Raw genomic sequence first — 20011 nt, forward strand, 5'->3', positions numbered from 1 at the left:
AGCTATTGAAATATAATATTATAATGGATCAAATTCATTAAAAAAAATTTTCAAAAAATGAATTGTTCGAAGCTTGAGTCGTCCAAAGGTAGCGCGCTTTCCCTTAAATTAAAATTTTCCAAAACAGAGATAAATAGTAAAACCACTTCATATTCAACAAATTCAACTCAAAATTTTCCTTATTAGGGCACAAGGAGGTAATTTGGAATCGGATTTAAATTAGAATATTGATATTTCCTAACTGTTATAGATGGGCAAAAGAAAAAGACTACAAAGCTTTTATTATAGGGCTTCTAAGGGAAAGCGCGCTACCTTCGAACGCCTCTAGCTTCGACAAAAAACTCATTTTTTCAATATGTTTTTAATGAATTTGAACCATTATAATATACTTAAATATGGGCCAAATCCATTAAGAACATAGAAAATATTGAGTTGTTGGAAGCTTGAGTCGTCCAAAAGTACCGCACTTTCCCCTACTTCCAAGTGTTTTTTTTAAGAAATCCCAAAATTCTAAATTACCCCATTGCACCCTAAACCTTTTAATTTATTAAATATTTAAATTTAAAAAATGTCAAATATTAATTTAAGTAAATTTTGCCTTAAAATCGTCATCGCAAAGTACAAATCGGCCTTAAAAAATTGATTTAGGGATTTAAATCAAAGAATTACAGAGGAAGTCTCAAAGAGTGATGATTGTTTTATAATGTTGTTTTTAATTTATTTTTAAAATTTCCCCACAGCAATGGTGACAAAGCAGAACATGCTGAAATTTTTCTTATCACAATGTCATAATACAGACTTTATTGCTGGTCACAGATCAAAAAGTCAAGTCTTATTTTCTCCTCATTCGCTTCTTGAGATTTGCTTCTCGAAAATCAATTAATCTGTTGTTTTACTCAGTTATTTTTTCGTTAGAAAATTATTTCCTGTCTTAGACTTTCACTAGGAATTAGGTTCATCAACGAAATGTTTAAATTCTCCTTCAATTTAATTATTTAAGAGAATTATCAAAATATTGACATATTAATATAGTTCCTCCTCATTGGAATTCTACATAAAGAGGCTATTTATCAGCCTCATTAAGCTTCCTGCTGTGCATACATCCCTTAATCGGAATTAATTTTGAAGCGAATAATTTAGAAACTTGTTAACTAAATTTTAATGAAACGTGCAATTGCGCAATTTACAACACAATAACAGCATGATTAGGGCATAATGCTTGGAATTTGCATTCTAATGAGCAAATGAGAATGCAAATCGATTTAATATTTTACTGCTTGAATAGCATTAAATGGACGGTTATTAATTACTAAAGATTGGACCATTTGTTAGATTAATTGCCACTGTGAATTGAGATAATAAAGGTATTTACTGGTCAATTTAATCATTTTCAGAAGCCCTCAATGGCGCTATTTTCGAGGAAGACACCGACGAGATGGTTGTGGTGAAGGATATCGAAATGTTTTCAATGTGTGAGCATCACTTGGTGCCCTTTTATGGGAAAGTCTCAATTGGATACTTGCCATGCAAGAAAATCCTTGGACTCAGCAAATTAGCCAGGTGAGTTTTATTTGGCAAGAAAATAAAGTTTTGAAAGACCATATAGGGTAAGTGTGCCAAATTTCGGCATAGTTGCATGTAAGCACCGAAGTCCTAAGTTTGAAATGCAATATTTTTAATTCATATTGATATTTTTTGTTACTTCCTTTTCGGGAGGGTTGTGTGGAACCTTCAAGACTAGTTTATCATTTTTGTTTTCTTTAAATCACTTCTTAAAATATTGAAAAATTAATAAAAATATGGACATTGCTTTGGGTAGTATTTCGGCCACTTTGTGTGAAATTTCGGCCACCTTTTTTCTGACCACATTTTGTGACGGAACGGATAGAAAATTTCAAAACGTCAAACGGAACGAGTTTAATATTTAATTTAATACGTTTATATGACTCACAAGCCTTGATATCTTCCGCGTAATTTGTCCTGAAGGCCTGAAGAGTAGCATCTCAAATTTACGCGCAGATTCCCGTAGCAATTTGCACTTCCTGAACTCTTCCAAGGCCTTTTCCACATCATCTTTTTCATAGAAGCGATGGTTTTTTTCTCTGGACATTGTAGAATTCAGAAATTGAAAAAGAAAACATAAAATGAATAAGAAATTTAGGAAAGCAAAAGATGTGGCCGAAATAGGCAACACTACCTCACTGTAGAGACGCTCACAAAGTATATACTTTTTTACGCGATATACAGGATCCAGCTGGGAAATTTTACCCGAAATTTAAAGATTGATTCACTATTAACATAAACAGAAACAATCTTTAGTGAAAACTAATCAATTTTCATGAAAAACACCGAAGGAAAACCTTCTGCACTTCACCACAAATCACAACACTGCTAGAGAGACAATCGATCTATCACATTTTTTGTAAGACTCTTTCCACACTGAGTTTTTACAACACAATTTAAATTCAAATTATACCTATAATTTAACTGTCTTTGTGTTAATACATCCTAAAATGAATAAATATTTGAAAGCAAAATGAATTCATTGACTATTCGAAGATTACATACATAATTTTAATTAATTTATTTGCATGGCCGAAATTATACTCAAAGTGGCCGAAATTAGAAGCTGGCCGAAATTTGGCACACTTACCGTACCTATTTCAAATTCCCACTGAAAATGTAAACCGATCTTTAAAGAAATGTTTAAACATCTTACAAATACAAATTGTCGTAGATCTCCTGACCATAAATTATTAAATAAAAGAATTACCAAGAGCAAATTTCTTTTTTTGTAAAATTAAGTATAATTGTTTTTCGAAACACTTTAATCCCGTTTATTTTCATTTCCAAACTGATATTATTTTTAATACATTTTAAAGTTGAAAGTTTTTATAATGTTTGATAGAATAAAATAATTTCTTTGAGTAAACCACGCTTTCAAATTTAATCTATAAAGAAACCCATTAAAAGGATCCCTTTTATAAAAATAGGCCACGCCCACTTAATACACTAAATAAGTTAACATAATGTTGTTATATTCACTAAATAAATATGTTGCGTATTTTATAATGAGCAACATACTCCAATATTTATCCCCCCTCCACTTAAAAAATTATAAATATTCAGGGATATAGGTAAATTGTCTCTTTAGTCACGCCCACTTATTGTATTTTTGCTCCCCAACGTACACTCCCCTAAGTACACGTTTTTGGCAGACTTTCTTAAAGATTTCTAATTAAAATGTGAAGAACAGTGCAGTGGCGGATACAGCATGAAAGACCTAGTCGGCAAATGGATAATGCGGGCCTCGGGATACCAAGAACCAAATTGTGAATACTAAATTGTATAGGTATTACGCTAGATTGAGATGCCCATAATTTAGGATTGATAAGAAGTTCTAATTAGTGTCAAAAGTATAGCTGGGATATTAGAAAGAGAAGTAGCCACATTGGAGGAGAATTATCCCCAAAACAAACCTTTTAACTGCTCGAACTCCAAAAGAGAGCAGTTTTCACAATCGACTTTTTTCAAACGCAAAAAAGAATCTTCTCGAAAATTTTCAAAAAAAATAAGTTCAATTTTCTACGAATTTGAGCTTATTTAAAAATCAATAAAATTCTTAATATGGACCTCAAGGAAAACGAAAACCATTTACAGGAACTGTTTTTCGAGGAAACTGTTTTTTTTTTAGATTTACTCAAAGAAGTCCAAAAACGTTCTCATGGATCTGAAAAGCTTTTTATTGGAGAAAATTGCATTTGAAAACTTCAAAAAGAATTTCCTTAAGCGACATTCTTATTCTAAACAGACTTTTAGATTCTTTACTGACATAAGTCTTATTTTAATCCGATTTTTATGATTTTAACCCTTTAAGGACGATTGAAACACCGGTGTCCCATAAAGAAAATAATTTTTCCTGACTACCTTAAACTATTTTATTTCTAATGTTCGTACGTAATTGCAAAGTAGAAGGTTGAAAGAATTTAGGATATTTTTTAAAAGTCTCCAGCAAGTTACTATATTGTAAACTTTAAGCTCGAAAATTGCGAATTCTGAAATTCTCATATTCAAAATTATTTTATTTTTTTTTTAAGAAAAACCGTTTTGCAAAAAGAAACTACAATACTCAAACATAATATTTTTCATTAGATTGAAAATGATCAGTCATTGGTATCGTCAGAAAAATTACTTAAACTTTTGGGCTATTTTTGTTCCTATCGTTCATAGAGGTAAAAAATACACAGAATCAGACTCTGTTGGATTTTCGAAGATTAGATGTAAGACGTTTCACAAGTTTTGTTAATTTTTTTTAATTTCATTTTTATTACTGATTTTCGGTCAGTGAAAACTGTCTCGTCGTTAAAGGGTTAAGTGGTTCAGACAGATCATAACTTGTTTAATAAGAGGCGGGGGCGGGGCCTCAATTTCCAAAATTGGATTTTCTAGAGTCTTTCTGGGCATAATAATATTACGTGATTAAATTGTTTAAGCGACATTCAAAATTCCCTTTTTAAATTCGAAAATCTTGTGTATTATAACCTCCCAAAAGCTACAAGCAAAATTTCCGTTAAGCATTCCTAAAGAAGGAAGGCGTGGTCTAAATTCTAAAGCTATTCATTTGTGAAACTTACACTCAAGAAACAAATTCTACTTCTGTGAAAAAATACAAGAGTTTAATTTAATTCATTTTAAAAGGAAATGAAAGCATTTTCATGCATAAAATTTTAAATAAATAAAATTTCTGAAGCAGATTCGCAGGGGAGCGCTTTCAGGCTTCGAACACTTTATATTTCCCATATTTTAAATGAATATAACCTCATTTTTTTTTCAGGGAATTTATGACTTTAAGACTACTAAAACATATTGCCATATGGTTAGATTTATTAAAAGAATATCGCGAATATCGAAGCCACAGTGTGTGCGAAACATGAAAGCTTTCCCTCATTTCATTTATTTGAAAACGAGAAATTACAAAATCCAATTGAATGACTCACAGTTTAAAGAAAACTTTCGATTGAAAGGCATGAAACTTTTTCTATACAATAATACTTGCAATAAAATCTTAATCAATATTTTTTCTTTATTAATACAAACAAGTCTTTTTCGTACACTTCTTCGCATTCGAACTTTATAAACTTTTACTTTTCAGAAATTTAAACAAAAAAAAATATCCCTCCACTTGTAGAATAGAATCAAATTATTTTTACCTTCCTTGTTGAAAGTCAATTATTTCCTCTCTTTAAATTTGCACAATCCTCATTTTTAATCTAATTCCGTTATTCCTCGAGCTTTTCCCTCCCAAAACAATCACACAGTCAAAATGCAATGACGAAAAGTGAATGAGGAACTAATGGGAAACCCACCAAAAGGTCTCAATTTGATTTTCAGGTGGAAATTCAATTAGATTTTGCCATTTGAGACACTATCATTGAATTTGATTCACCATTGAAATGCCATAATTAAATTGGTTTTGTCTCCCATTCCCAGAATCGTGGAAATTTTCTCGAGGCGCCTTCAGGTTCAGGAGAGACTCACGAAGCAAATTGCTGTCGCCGTCACACAAGCCGTACAACCAGCCGGTGTGGCTGTTATTATTGAGGGAGTGTAAGTCAAATCTATATAACAGCTCTATACCTTTTGCACTAGGGAAAGCATTAATAAAAGTAAAACTATGGTGTAGTCACACCTTCAGTCTCTCTACATTTTGCCATAAATCAGCTCCTATACTGGCGTCTCCTACCTTTACCTCAGGAACACGTGTTTGTGATAAATTTAAAGGGACAAAGTGGAAGAAAATCACTTGTAACATTATTGATTTTAGAGTTAAAATACAAGCAAAGACGTAAAATAAATTGTACCTGAAGATAAATGGATTGAGAACTGTTAACAAGCTGAAGTGATATGGTGATATTCCATTGAAAAATTAAAAAAAAAAATAAATGAAAAAGGGAAAATGGAATTTTCCCTTAATTTCCTTTAGTACATGAACGAGACACCCGAATAAATGGGGCAATTTTTTCAGTCTTCAAACATTTTTCAATGGAATAGGGTAAAGTGATACAAGTTGGGCATAGTGTTACAAGTTGGACAATTCGCCGGTACAAGTTGGACATGGTCTTTTTCTTGATAAAACAGTACAAAATTTGTTTTTCAGCACAAGGAACCAAATTATAAAACTAAAGCACTAAAAATATACAAATAAAAATGAAGTACTAAATTTATCAAGAAAAAAAGCCCTGTCCAAACCATTGATTGTCCAACTTGTACCACTTTACCCTAGATCCATTATTTCTCTTCACGAGGATTTTTTCGCCTTTCCTTTAAGATCCGTCTAAGCAAAAAATTATCAAAAGAAAAGAACTTTAATTTTTCCTTATCTTTAAAGAACCAACAATAAATCTACGTGACTAAAACTGCTCCCTTTTTCCTTTTCAATTGAGATAAGGTATTCTTTTATTTTTATTTGCAATGTAAATACCCTTTGTCAAGAACATGTTTGAAAGAAAACAAGAAAAGAAAAATATCTAGCTTACATGTTGCGTGCTTCAGCTAAATGTACAAATTTATATCTGACAAATACCTTGTAAAATTGTTCGTTAATGTTAAATACAAAGTTTTCGTAAATCGTTATAACCCACCAAAAAATTCGTAAATGTTTGTACTTTTTACAAACATGGTTCGTAACATGATCATATTACCAACATTTTTTGTCTTTTTTTACAAATATTTTTGTTGGTACATTTTTGTTTGCCTGGAAGAGCTTTACGAAAAATTGACAAAATTTTACGTATATTTTCTACATGTTTACGAACCTTTGCAAACGAATGTTTGTAAAAGAATGAAAAATGCTCGTCAAGTAATCAAATTACGAAAAATATTTGCGAAAAAGGTACAAACTTTTGCGAACTTTTTAGTCGATTAGGGAAAACTGGGGCACCACCAAACACGGGGTACCACCAAACACTGCGATTTTTTAATCAGATATTCGACTTCTGAGGACAAGGCTTATAGGAATTTATAGGTACTATAGGGATGCTTGTCCATTGAAGAAATGGTCGAGATATCCCAAGTAGTTTAGAAATAAAAATTAGTGTTTGGTGCTACCCCGTGTTTGGTGGTGCCCCAGTTTCCCCTATACGATTTACGAGAATTTATTAAGTCTCCCGTGAGAATTAACAAACATTTGCGAACAATTTTACGAAATATATTCTTGCTGTGTAATTTCAAGAAAACTCTTTGATCGTTAAATCTTGAGATCGGCGTTTTACTCTTTTTTTCAATAATTTATTAGGGCCTCAATAAGAAATCTAAGTAAGAAAGAGTATTTTCTGATTAAAAAGACCTTTAGACTTCAAACATTTTGCGTGGTTCAGAGAGAATCATAAAAGTTAATTAAATATTTAGTAAAACGGTATTTAGTAATTTTTTAATAAATAAAATTTAATAATGTTTTTAATATAAATTAAAAACACTTGAAAATTTTGATAAATTAATCCCGACTCTGTTCTTTGAAAGAAACTTTTAAAAGTGTTACAAGGGTACAAGGGTTAAGTAAATACTTAAGAAAATTATCTTAGATTTTGCTGTCCTTCTATTTCACAATTATCTAGAACACCAAATCTTTCATAATTCTAAATAGCTAAAAAAAAGTTTTCTTCTTTAGTACCCTGAATTCTAAAAGAGTCGAAAGTATTAAAGCTTGATTTCCCGATGAAATGTTACAATAGGGTAAAATAAGGTAATTTGGAACCATTTACAATTTCTAGAGATGCAAAAGAAAAAAATCGCTAAGAAAAGCTGTTGCTTTGCTTCTTAATCGTCTGGTTCTTCTATTTCGCGGTCTTTGTTTTCTCTTTTCTCATCTGAAACAGTAAGAAAATCTCAAATGCTCCAAATTGTAAATGGTTCCAAATTACATTATTTCACTCTATAGTTTTTTAATTAATTTTATTAGTAACGAAAAATTAAAATTATTTTTTTTTCAAACCTATAATTAGAAAGAGTAATGACCATAGAATGTAAATGGAGTAGAAGACTTAATTTTAAAAGATATTTATAATAGTTTTAAAAGCCTCTTTCACTAGGAATAAGCACCGTAACAAACTTATGATTCCTCCTGTACACATCTCATTATCATATGAATTTAGAAAATTCAGAAAATTAGAGAATTAGCAGAATTAAAAATAATTCTAAATTTTCTCCTCAATTCTGATAATAGCTTTAAGATTTAATATACCGTAAGTGCGGATGACTTTGACACCCTCTTGTTCGTAAGCTTTTCTTTACTTCTAGTACTTAAAGATGATCTTTACCGATCTAATCTACCATGTCTAATCGGTGAAAGCCGTTCTTAAACATTAGACTTAAAGAAAAACTTATGAATAGGAGGGGGAAAAGTCGCCCGCACTTACGGTAAATATTTAGTATCAAGCTTATAGATTTCCTACTCTCAGTGGTTACAGACTAAAAATAGAAGGAAATTGGCACATTTGAAGTGAGCCAGCTTTGAAATTGGGCCTTTTTCTCCTATTTTTAAATGGAATTCAGCTTTTTCATGATGTAATTTAGCTTTGCAATCGATTTGCTGAACTAAATTATATCATAATAAAATCTAGTTTTATTTAAAAGAAAGGAGAAAAAATCCTAATTTCAAAGCTGCGCCAGTTCAAAGGTGCCCCAGATGCCTCCCCCTACTTCCATTTATTGTAAACTTGCCTCATTTTTTGTATTACAACGTTTAATGTTTAAAAGATTTCCCCCGACCAGATTTAAAATTAAAGAAATCTTATAAGAGTTTAAGATTTCCATTTCAGCTTCGTTATTGTGCAACTATATTTTACATTCAAGCTTCAAGGCTTCAGGAAAATTGTCGATTTAAAAATAAAGGTCCTACGTAAAGGATACAAATGAACCTTTAAATTGATCAAAGTTGAAAATTACCAACTTTAAGTCAAAAGCTAATGATATGATAGTTTCAGTACCAGTAAAGCATGGTATTGACCTTTGGCTCCCTTTCTCCTTTTAATTTCTCAAGCCAACGTTTCGGAGGGACTTAAGAAATTAAAAGAAGAAAGGAACCAAAGGTCAATACTGTGTTTTACTGTCTCTGATACTCAATTTACTGGCCGGCCTGATATAATAAATGCAAGGTTAGTTTGATTCGAAAGTCTCAGTATTCAGATGTTTAAAGCTTTCTTACAATAAGCTTTAAAATTAAAGAAAACCTGAAGAAGATAAGCATTTTAAAGTGAGTTTAATTATTCTAAAATTTTTGGTGTTTCACCTTAACTCTTTCGTCTCTTTTGGCACGAGAGTACCCAAAGCAGCATATGAATGTTCTGTGAAAAACAATGTTTTTTAAGTATTCAGAATTGATATAAATCCGATTCTTGTGGATGATTACAAACTATAAGGATGTCCAAATGTGAGATATTTTTTGTAGGACCTCAATTAATTCCTGAGCTTAGATATTTTTGATTAAAAATTGTGAAATTGGCTTGCAGCATATGCTGCGGTCCGGAAAGAGTTAAAGAACTAGAGAAATTTTACACTGAAATTAAATTTATTGTCAAAGCATACGAACTAGTCTTTAAAAATCAATTTAAAGATTTAACTCTTAAAGATTTATCACAGAATTAAAGACTTGCTTCGACAATTTAGCAAATAAGTTGCGAAATCGATGCAGTAAAATTTGCAAAAAAAAACCTTAATATGTTACGTCTTAAAATATAATTAAACTTTTAAAACTCAAGGAAATTATGCAAACTTTGGAAAATATTTCAAGCATTGATATTTAAAAAAAATTATAAAACTTGAGGCCAATACAATAATGAGATATGGATGAACATAATTTAAAAAATAATTATAATAAGATTTTTTTATATTTATGTTTTAAAAATACAAACTGATATTCGCCAGCGAACATAAAAAGCTTAAAAAACTAGATTTGAAAAAAGAACTGATCTAAAAAATTATCATAAAAATGATCAGAAGTAAGCAAAATCTAAATCTTTAACTGAACTTATACCATGGCAATTTGGTTTCTAAAGCAAATAAATATTTATCTTATAAACTACGTCGTCAGAATAGGATGAAAGCTTAATTTACCCACCAGTAAATACGTAAATGAAGTATTTCCTTTATCTCTTTCAGGCACATGTGCATGGTGATGCGAGGTGTTCAGAAGATCAACAGCAAAACTGTGACATCGACTATGTTGGGCGTCTTCCGGGACGATCCCAAGACCAGAGAGGAATTCCTAACCCTCGTCAACACAAAATAGGGAATGCATTTCAGGGAAACCCTCCAAACAATCTACACCATGACGGAATTGCAAATGTTAGATGCATTAGAAGAATAAGGCAAAATCTCAATCAATGAGCAAAATCGAAATCCAGCGCTCAAAAATAAAAAAAAAATGAATGAAGAAGACGTTTTCAGGGGCCAACAATTTTGTGTGCTCTCCAATAGATTTTCTGGGGCCTAATAAATGTATTTTTAAGAAGAATCCTGTCTTGTAGGACAAAAGAAAACTATTTTGCAAATAAATTAAATAAATCCTTGCGATATTGCAGGGTAAAATGAATCACTTGAGCAACAATCGGCAGGTTGCTAAAAAAAAGTATTTTCTCGTACAAGAAAACACTGAGAAAATCAAACAAAGTGCAACAGGTTTAGGGAACAAATAGAGCAAAGTATATTTTTCAAATCGATGCAACATTTTGATCGAAAGCAAACTTTATATCGATGTTAAGTGTTATTATTGAGATGCTGTAAAAAATGTAAATAAATTTATCTCTATGCCGTTAACGTCTTTATTTCACTCAATTCTACTACTCCTTGGAAAGCCAAAATAATAAAAATACAAAAGTAAAACAACTTACATTAACTGGGATTTCATTCCTTCAAATTAAATTCAAGAGATCACAAAATCACAAAGCTGCATCCAAGAATGAAAAAATCTACAGCGTGTTCTCCAGCATATCAACTAATCGTTTTATTTCTCGTCTGAAAGTGAAAAAGAGAAAAATATTTTCTCATTTTAATATCTCCGAAAAGAAAAATGGTAATAAGCTTGTTTCAATTTTAGGTAACATTCTAAACGGCAACTAAACTTAAATCCATAAAATTCGATTTGGAATTAAAATTGAGGGTGTTTATAGATTCATTTTTTTTATTCTTTTGGATGTCTTAGAAAGGTTAAGAAAATATTTGCAACTTTTCGAAAAATTCCAATGTTCTGGTAATTTTTAGAAAAAAAGGTAAAACGGACTTTTTAAAACAAAAATTCTACTCTCCCATTTAACAGTTCAATTTTGGAAAATTTTGCGAAAAAAAAATTGTTCTGTTAGGTACTCTTTGTTACTTTTCTTCTGACCTTTCCCACTAAACCAACTCATTATGCTGCTTTTTAAGGAATTAAATAAACGAGCAGGTAAAAAGTCAAAACTGGTCAGCAAAAAATTCGAAATGATCAGTAAAAAATAAAAAAAATGGTAAGTAAAAAATAAAAAAAGGCAGCAAAAAATTATAAAAAGATCAGTAAAAACTTAAAAAAGAGCAGTATTTTATTAAAAGCGGTCAGTAAAAAACTAAAAGTGGTCAACAAAAAATTAAACATGATCAGTAAAAAGTAAAAAGTGATCAGTGAAAAATAAAACATGATCAGTAAAAAAGTAAAAGATGATCAGTAAAAAACAAAAAGTGGTCAGTAAAAAATAAAAAGTGGTCAGTAAAAATTTAAAATGAGCAGCAAAAATATTGAATTTGGTCAGTAAAAAATTAAAAATGATCAGTAACAATATTTAAAAAAGCAGCAAACAATTAAAAATGAGCAGTAAAAAATAAAAAGTGGTCAGCAAAAAATTAAAAAGTGATCAGTGAAAAATAAAATATGGTCAGTAAAAAATTAAAAATGAGCAGTAAAAAATAAAATTTGATCAGTAGAAAATCAAAAGTGGTCAGCAAAAAATAAAAAGTGGTCAGTAAAAAATAAAGTGGTCAGCACAAAATTAAAAGTGATCAGTAAAAAATTAAGTGATCAGCGAAAAATAAAATATGGTCGGTAAAAAATTAAAAATGAGCAGTAAAAAATAAAATTTGATCAGTAGAAAATCAAAAGTGGTCAGCAAAAAATAAAAAGTGGTCAGTAAAAAATAAAGTGGTCAGTAAAAAATTAAAAGTGATCAGCAAAAAATTAAGTGATCAGTGAAAAATAAAATATGGTCAGTAAAAAATTGAAATTGAGCAGTAAAAAATAAAATTTAATCAGTAGAAAATAAGAAGTGGACAGTAAATAATTAAAAATAGTCAGTAAAAAATTAAAATTGATCAGTAAAAAATAAAATTTGATTAGTAAAAAATAAAGTGATCAGTAAAAAATAAAAAGTAGACAGTTAAAAATTAAAAATGAGCTGTAGAAAATAAAATTTGATTAGTAGAAAATAAAGTGGTCAGTAAAAAGTTCAATAAAAAACAAGAAATTGAAAATATTCAATTCGGTAAAAAATTGATCAGCAAAAATTAGAAATGTGCAGTAAAAAATAAAATGTGGTTAGCAAAAAATAAAAAATAGACAATAAAAAATAAAAAGTGGTCAGTAAAAAATTAAAAATGAGCAGTAATTTTCTTCATTTTCAAGTGAAATTTCGGACATCTTGAGCCTAAAGGAGACTTTAAGAGGGTGTAAAGTATGAGGCCTCTATCTCTCATAGTTTCCAAGGGTTTGCGGAATCTTTGTCTTTTTCCATTTTGTGTTTTTCCAATTTGTATTTGGAATCTTTGTGTTCGGTAACCTTTGTTTTTGGAAATCTTGTCTTTTATATATTTTAACTCTTTCCGGACCACAGCATATGCTTCAAGCCAATTTCACAATTTTTAATCAAAAATATCTAAGCTCAGGAATTGAGGTCCTACAAAAAATATCTCACATTTGGACATCCTTATAGTTTGTAATCATCCACAAGAATCGGATTTATATCAGTTCTGAATAATTAAAAAACATTGTTTTTCATAGAATATTCATATGCTTCTTTGGGTACTAGAGTCCCAAAAGAGACGAAAGAGTTAAACAAATATATTTTATTAAATAAAATAATGATATTACAACGGTGTTTTTTGAAGTTTTTAGTTACGTCCTTCAGGGCAAAGGAAAATTTTCTGTGTTTTGGGAAATTTTTAGTATCGTCTTTTGGGGCGAAGGGAAATTTTGTTTTGGCAAATTTTTAGTTTCGTCATTTTGGGCAAAGGGAAAATTTCTGTATTTTGGGAAATTTTTAGTTTCGTCATTTTTGGGTAAAGGGAAATTTTCTGTATTTTGGGAAATTTTTAGTTTCGTCCTTTAAGACAAGGGTATTTTGGAAAGTTAACAGTATCGTCTGTCGGGACAAAGGGAAATTTTCTGTTTTTGGGAGGATTTTAGTTTCGTCCTTCAGGGCAAAGGGAAATTTTCTGTTTTGCGAAATTTTTAGTTTCGTCATTTTGGGCAAAGAAAAATTTTCTGTGTTTTGGGAACTTATCAATATTGTTTGTCGGGGCAAAAGGAAATTTTCTGTTTTTTGGGAATTTTTAGTTTCGTACTTTGGGACAAAGGGAAATTCTCTGTGGTTTGGGAAATTTTTAGTTTCGTCCTTTGGGGCAAAGGGAAATTTTTTGAGAAAAAGGAATTTTTTGGAAAGTTATAAAATATACTTGTGCAAAATGTGTTACAGACAAAATTTATGAAAATTGTGAAAAATGTATGAAAGACAAGATTTCCGAAGACAAAGATTCCAAAGAAAAAACTGGGAAAAACAAGAGTGTAGAAAACAAAATGGAAAAAACGAAGATTGCCGATCCCGAAGGAAATGCACCTCTATAAGCTGATTTAGGATTATCACTGACTTAATTCTTCGCTGACCAATTTTAATTTTTTACTGACCACTCTTAATTTTTTATTTACTGACCTCTTTTAATTTTTTCTGACCACATTTCATTTTTTACTGACCACTTTTTATTTTTTACTGCCCACAATTATTTTTTTATTGTTTACTTTTAATTTACTCTGGCTTCTCTTCAAATGTCAAATAAATCTTTCCCCCTTTTACTTTTAATTTTTTACTGTCCATTTTTTATTTTCTACTGACCACTTTTGATTTTCTACTGATCAAATTTTATTTTTTACTGCTCAATTTTAATTTTTTTACTGACCATATTTTATTTTTCACTGATCACTTTTAATTTTTGCTGATCACTTCATTTTTTTTTACTGACCACTTTTTATTTCTTGCTAACCAATTTTGATTTTCTACTGATCAAATTTTATTTTTTACTGATCAATTTTTATTTTTTACTGCTCGTTTTTAATTTTTTACTGACCAATTTGTATTTTTTACTGACCACTTTTAATTTTTTATTGTTCACTTTTAATTTTTTACTGTTCACTTTTATTTTTTTACTGATCAATTTTTATTTTTTACTGACCACTTTTAATTTTTTACTGACCGATTTTAATTTTTTACTGACTGATTTTTATTTTTTACTGACCACTTTTAATTTTTTGCTGACCAATTTTCATTTTTTACTGCTCCTTTTTAATTTTTTGCTGACCACTTTTTATTTTTTACTGCTCATTTTTAATTTTTTACTGCTTTTTTAATTTTTTTGCTGCTCATTTTTAATTTTTTGCTGGTCAACTCGAATCTTTTTACTGCTCATTTTTAATTTTTTACTGACCATATTTTCTTTTTACTGACAAATTTTTATTTTTTACTGACAAAATTTAAAATTTTTGCTGATTATTTCGAATTATTTGCTGATCAAATTTGATTTTCTGCTGACCACTTTTGACTTTTTACTGACCATTTGTTTTTTGCCTTTTTAACTCTTTCCGGACCGCAGCATATGCTGCAAGCCAATTTCACAATTTTTAATCAAAAATATCTAAGCTCAGGAATTAATTGAGGTCCTACAAAAAATATCTTACATTTGGACATCCTTATAGTTTGTAATCATCCACAAGAATCGTATTTTTATTAGTTCTGAATAATTAAAAAAACACTGTTTTTCACTGAATATTCATATGATACATATGCTGCTTTGGGTACTCACAGAGTCCCACAAACATATGCTGCATATACAAGATTTGCATCAAGCATATGATTCATGTGCAAGAAACACAAAAAAAACAAATGTAAAAGCGAATTTCCCAACCCAAAAATCTATTTAAAAAATAAATAAATAAATAATACTCACATTCTGTTCATCAGCTGCTTCGTGGGCTTGATGGCATTGGAAATCTCTTCCGTTTTTGCCATAATCGTGTACATATTCTTTATATTGGCGTCCATGCAGTCCGTTAATTTGCTCACAGAGTTCTTGTACACTTCAACATTGTCCGCTGTGATAGACGAAATCTGCGAAAAACAAAGATTATTATCCTCACAATCCTAGAAACTCGTCCCAGAACTTCCTTACCGAATGCAGCAAATTGCAGAGGTTCTCCGTGAGATTGTCCACTGAAGCTGCCAAGTATTGTGCCTCAATTTCCACATCATTGAGAACATTGGAGTCAATCTCCGGCGGATTGTAGAAGCTTCCCGGACGTGGATGGAAGCCACTTGTGGATGGTGTGCTGTCAGAATCACCTCCTCTGGGTGAGTCTCTGCTCTTGGCAATTGGACTCGACAGCTTGATCTTATGCTCCAGGTTTTCCGTGATGAAATGCGTCATGTCCCCATCCATGCAGACAGTACCTTCGAGATTGTAAGGGAAGCGATTTGGGCGCTTCCGGACCGCTCCCAATTCCTCCCCGGGGACTGAATTTGTGATCTCACTGTAAGACGCCGTCATAGCATCGGGTATCTCTTCATTCTCCATCTTTTTGGTAATTCTTGGAGCTTATTCACAAGGAAAACTGGGCTTTTCTGAGAAGATTAGGATTTTCTGACCAGGAAAACCAAAATATAAACAACTTTTACTCAGCTGAAGCCTCAGCTGTCAATTTTCTTACAAAAGATACAGCACAACTGAGCAAAGTGTAAAGTGAGGTTATATCCTGCAATGTTTTCTTTCCGGCTGTTCCGGGCTACAAAATGCCCCATTCGCCCCCTTCATACATATCTCCGCATCTCTGACCTTAAGGGATGCAAGGAGGGTGACAATGTGACGATAAAAGTATAAATTGGGGTGTATTACCTTGCAAATAGACGCAGTGATGAATATTTTTGTTTCAGGGATGGGTCAACAACACCCGGAAAATGAAGAAAACCTCCTTCGTGGACATTGTCGATGGCTCATGTGCCTCTGCACTGCAAGTAGTCCTCGGGAAGAATCTTTCTGACTCAGTAGATGTGGTTTTTGGCAGTTCAGTTGAGGTTTCGGGGGTAATTGGGAGTACACCAAAAAAGCAATTGGAGCTTCGAGCCGAAGATTACCGTGTCATTGGGAATTGTCCGGCTGAAGGATTCCCCTTTGCCGCTAGGCATTCCTACAATTCAGACTATGTCCGAGAACATCTCCATCTTCGCTCCCGGATAGCTCCCTTTGCCGCTATGCTTCGTGTGAGAAATGCTGCCCAGCGAGCTATTGTCGATTTCCTGCACACGGAAGGATTCCTCCAGATTCACACCCCAATTCTCACCGCAAGTGACTGTGAGGGAGCTGGAGAGGTGTTCAGGGTCCGTCCAGACAGCCAGGAATTGCTGAAAGGGATGCAAAAGGAAGAGATTCCACTCGAAGAAGCATTTTTCGATTGCCGGACATACCTCAGCGTCTCAGGGCAGCTTCACCTAGAAGCCATGGCTCATGGTATTGGGAATTGTTTCACATTTGGCCCGACATTTCGAGCTGAAAACAACAAATCGCCCATTCACCTCTCAGAATTCTACATGCTGGAAGTTGAACAAGTCTTCACATCTTCCCTCAGCGACTGCATCCTTCTCATTTCCAGGATGGTGAGAAGCGTGACAGAAAAGCTCCTTGACACCTGCTCGGATGATATTTCCGTCTGCCATGGAGAATCCAAAGGAAATCTCTTTGAGTGGCTTGGGGATTCTAAGGAATTCCCCATTCTCACTTTCCAGGAAGCCGTGGAGATCTTACAGAGAAATTCTGATCGCCTCAAGGTGCCAATTGATCCCAAGGAGGGTCTAATGAAGAGCCATGAACTCTTCCTCACAGATTTTTGCTGCTCTCCTGTGTTCATCGTTGACTGGCCTGCTGCCCTCAAACCCTTCTACATGCGCCCCACTGATCACAATCCCGCCCTCGTGAGTGCCCTGGATTTCCTGGTGCCGAGAATTGGGGAACTGATCGGAGGCAGCCTCAGGGAAAATGACTATGAACGTTTAAAGGAGAAAATTCCAGCAGGAAGTGAATGGTACTTGAACCTAAGACGCTTCGGAGGAATCCCAACGGCGGGCTTTGGAATGGGCTTTGAACGCTATCTGCAGTACCTCCTCAACGTCCACAACATTAGGGACGTTATTCCCTTCCCCAGATGGCCACACAGTTGCTCTCTCTAATTTTTTAGAGATTTTTATTTAGCGATCAATAAAATTTAAGAAACAAAAACTTGAAATCCGATTTTTTATTTGAATTTGATTAATGTTTAATGTCCTTCGATTAGGCTCAAACTTTTTCCAGAGTTTTAATTGTGAACCCTAAATTAAAAATAACTAAAAAAAACAACCCTAGATGATCATCTATGCAAGAAACTAAACGATGATTCTTTTATTAAAGAATTTATTTTGCGGTCATTTCCGCCGTAAATTAAAGGCTTCGTGAAGTTCTACAACTCTTCAGTATATCGCTAGTTTATAGAATTCTCGCCAGGGGCGGTAGTATTTCAAATAAACTTTTTCTTTAATAACTATTAACATGATCAGGGGCGTAGGAACAAAATTTCCTCACGGGGGGGGGGGCAATTTTTTTTACTTTTCAAATTTTTGTAAATATTACTCATCCTTAATAAGGACACGATCAAGTCTTTATTTTTTTCGAAAAAAAAATATTACAAAATAGTTGTCTAAAGTACTTCACTAGAGCGTCTTGTCGCTGAAACGTGAAATGTGTCTGGTATAATTCTTATATTAATAATAAATAAATAATCTTATAAAATTAAAATAATTTTCGATTTTCATAAGTTTGTTTCATAAACCAATAAAAACTAGAAAAAATCTTGAAATCACGTGCTTCAAAATTTTTTTATGTTTGCTCAAATATATGCAAATTTACTCGACAGTCTTTAGCTTTCGTCTCTGTATTTTCGAAAATACAAACATTTTTATTATACATAAGTTTTCAAAAATCGTTTTTAATAAAAAAAACAACGAAACCAAGAGGCTTCATAAAAATGTTTAAGGGTTGATCCTGAATTCAAATTGCAAAAACGTGTTTTTCTTAATTTTTTATTTTATAGGGGAGACTGGGGCAAAAAACTCGAGCGCTTCAAAAATTTCTAATTAGCGCAGTTTTATAGGAAATTTACCGCTCTACAACTTTGGGAAAGTAATTTTGCTCCACTTTGTAAGGAAATACGTTTATCGAGCCAATTTCTAAAAGGTAATTTTGTGACCATTCTCAAAAATGCTGGGGCAAATGGTACCAGACAATGGGTATTATCATATTGTAATTCGCTTCATTACGGGCTTAAGTAAATTTGAAAAAATACTGAGAGGACATATTTTCATAGAAAATTTATTCTTCTACACCTTTGTAAAACACCGTTTTCTCTGTGAGAAAAGTGAGAAAACGAGAAAAGCGCTTTTCAAGCTATTTTAGAAAAAAACACACAAAAGATTGCAAATCGTTTGACCAATGCAAATAACAAGCGGCGACACATGGAATTGACGTTTCTTTTCGCCGTGAGACTTTTGTTACTTTTGTTACTTTTTACCCCAAGTGGCCATTTTTAATAAAAGGATTTCTGGAGAAAAGAACTTTTGTGAAATTCTAAAATAGATAGCGGATTCGTATTCAAAAAATCCAAATTATTTAGAAAATATTCACCAGTGCATCAATTTGGGGCTAAAAATTTCAATATTTTTTGATTTTCTAATTTCTTGTTCGAATTCTAAGAAACTTATAACATTGAAGAAGGTCTATGGAGGCAATCTGCAGAAAAAAATTTGAGCCGCTATCTTTTTTACCTTGGAAGATATTGAATTTTGAATTTTTCGATTTGTGACTTTTTGCCCCAGTCTTCCCTACTACTCAAAGTTAAAATCTATTAATGTATCTTGTATAGAGTTTTGATTTAAAAAATTTATATCAATTTTTTTTAAGAGTAAATAGATGCAAAAATTATGATATTTGATTGTTGCGATGATGAAGAAAAATACTTGGCAGATCGAGTTGTTCCGAAAAAATTAAATATTATCAAAATTTTTGCTAGATATGAACTAAAATATTAAATAAAAATTACCATTTGTATAACTTTTTAATAAATTAAAAAAATTAATTTTCATTCAAAAATTTTGTCGTGAAAAAGTAAAACAATATGCTTCTTTACTTTATCGTTTAATAAATATTTCTTTGAATGGCTGAAAGAAAATCGATCAGCTAAGAAACTGTTTCTTAAGGTATCTACACTGGCAGTAATTTATGTCAAAAATTGTTTTATTTTAAGAAATTAACGATATTTCCTCCAGGAAGAAATGTACAAAAAATCTGTTAAGAGAACAGCTTTCGACGAAAATTGCTCCTTATGAACTTTTCTTTCCCTAAAACAAATGCGTTTTTGAAGGAAAGTGCTTGCAGTGCTGTAGATAGAAACGTAAAAATTCTGTCAAAAATGCAATTTTTGGCGAAAATTGCTCTCAATAATGTGTAGAGGCCTTTACGTTTAAAAGAAGTCTTTAACCGCAGAGGCAAATTTGAAAAACTTTTGTTTTGGATATATTTTACAAAGGCGCTCTCGAATTCATAAACTTATAATTTTAAGCATTTTTTATTGATATATTGCTTTGAAACTTGAAAAATAGTAATATTTTTAAAGATCAATACATGAATAACAAATAACTAGTACGTT

General features: G+C 31.8%; 3 protein-coding genes across 4 annotated transcripts in view; 2 read left to right on the top strand and 1 right to left on the bottom strand.

Annotated features, from left to right (window-relative positions):
* The window catches only part of LOC129803857 (GTP cyclohydrolase 1), a 35302-nt gene extending 24490 nt beyond the window's left edge, over positions 1-10812 (top strand). For both annotated transcript variants that reach the window (XM_055850673.1, XM_055850672.1), the window contains exons 3-5: positions 1395-1560; positions 5491-5607; positions 10156-10812. In XM_055850673.1, the coding sequence (XP_055706648.1) occupies positions 1395-1560; positions 5491-5607; positions 10156-10285 (413 nt within the window). In that variant the 3' untranslated portion in view covers positions 10286-10812. The remainder of the gene's footprint in view (positions 1-1394; positions 1561-5490; positions 5608-10155) is intronic.
* Positions 10804-15985, bottom strand: LOC129803860 (BLOC-1-related complex subunit 6). Its single transcript, XM_055850676.1, has 3 exons — positions 15457-15985; positions 15235-15395; positions 10804-11010 (listed from the first exon to the last, which is right to left on the bottom strand). Exons 1-3 carry the CDS (start codon positions 15856-15858, stop codon positions 10965-10967), a joined length of 609 nt encoding a protein of 202 aa, XP_055706651.1. The 5' UTR covers positions 15859-15985; the 3' UTR covers positions 10804-10964.
* Positions 15986-15997: 12 nt separating this feature from the next.
* LOC129803856 (probable asparagine--tRNA ligase, mitochondrial) lies at positions 15998-17560 on the top strand. The gene is made up of 2 exons (XM_055850671.1): positions 15998-16155; positions 16215-17560. Exons 1-2 carry the CDS (start codon positions 16042-16044, stop codon positions 17502-17504), a joined length of 1404 nt encoding a protein of 467 aa, XP_055706646.1. The 5' UTR covers positions 15998-16041; the 3' UTR covers positions 17505-17560.
* Positions 17561-20011: the final 2451 nt, after the last annotated feature.

Source organism: Phlebotomus papatasi, chromosome 2, assembly GCF_024763615.1.
Source record: "Phlebotomus papatasi isolate M1 chromosome 2, Ppap_2.1, whole genome shotgun sequence".
Classification (NCBI taxonomy): domain Eukaryota; kingdom Metazoa; phylum Arthropoda; class Insecta; order Diptera; family Psychodidae; genus Phlebotomus; species Phlebotomus papatasi.

What these genes read in the sequence shown, in the direction of transcription:
- LOC129803856 (XM_055850671.1), top strand. Translation starts at nt 16,042, where the DNA reads ATGTTTTCTTTCCGGCTGTTCCGGGCTACAAAATGCCCCATTCGCCCC. An exon ending in GTGACAATGTGACGATAAAA is followed by an intron (nt 16,156 to 16,214) that starts GTATAAATTGGG and finishes TTTTTGTTTCAG; the next exon opens with GGATGGGTCAACAACACCCG.
- LOC129803860 (XM_055850676.1), bottom strand. Translation starts at nt 15,858, where the DNA reads ATGGAGAATGAAGAGATACCCGATGCTATGACGGCGTCTTACAGTGAG. An exon ending in TCTGCAATTTGCTGCATTCG is followed by an intron (nt 15,396 to 15,456) that starts GTAAGGAAGTTC and finishes TGTTTTTCGCAG; the next exon opens with ATTTCGTCTATCACAGCGGA. An exon ending in AAGCAGCTGATGAACAGAAT is followed by an intron (nt 11,011 to 15,234) that starts GTGAGTATTATT and finishes TTTCACTTTCAG; the next exon opens with ACGAGAAATAAAACGATTAG.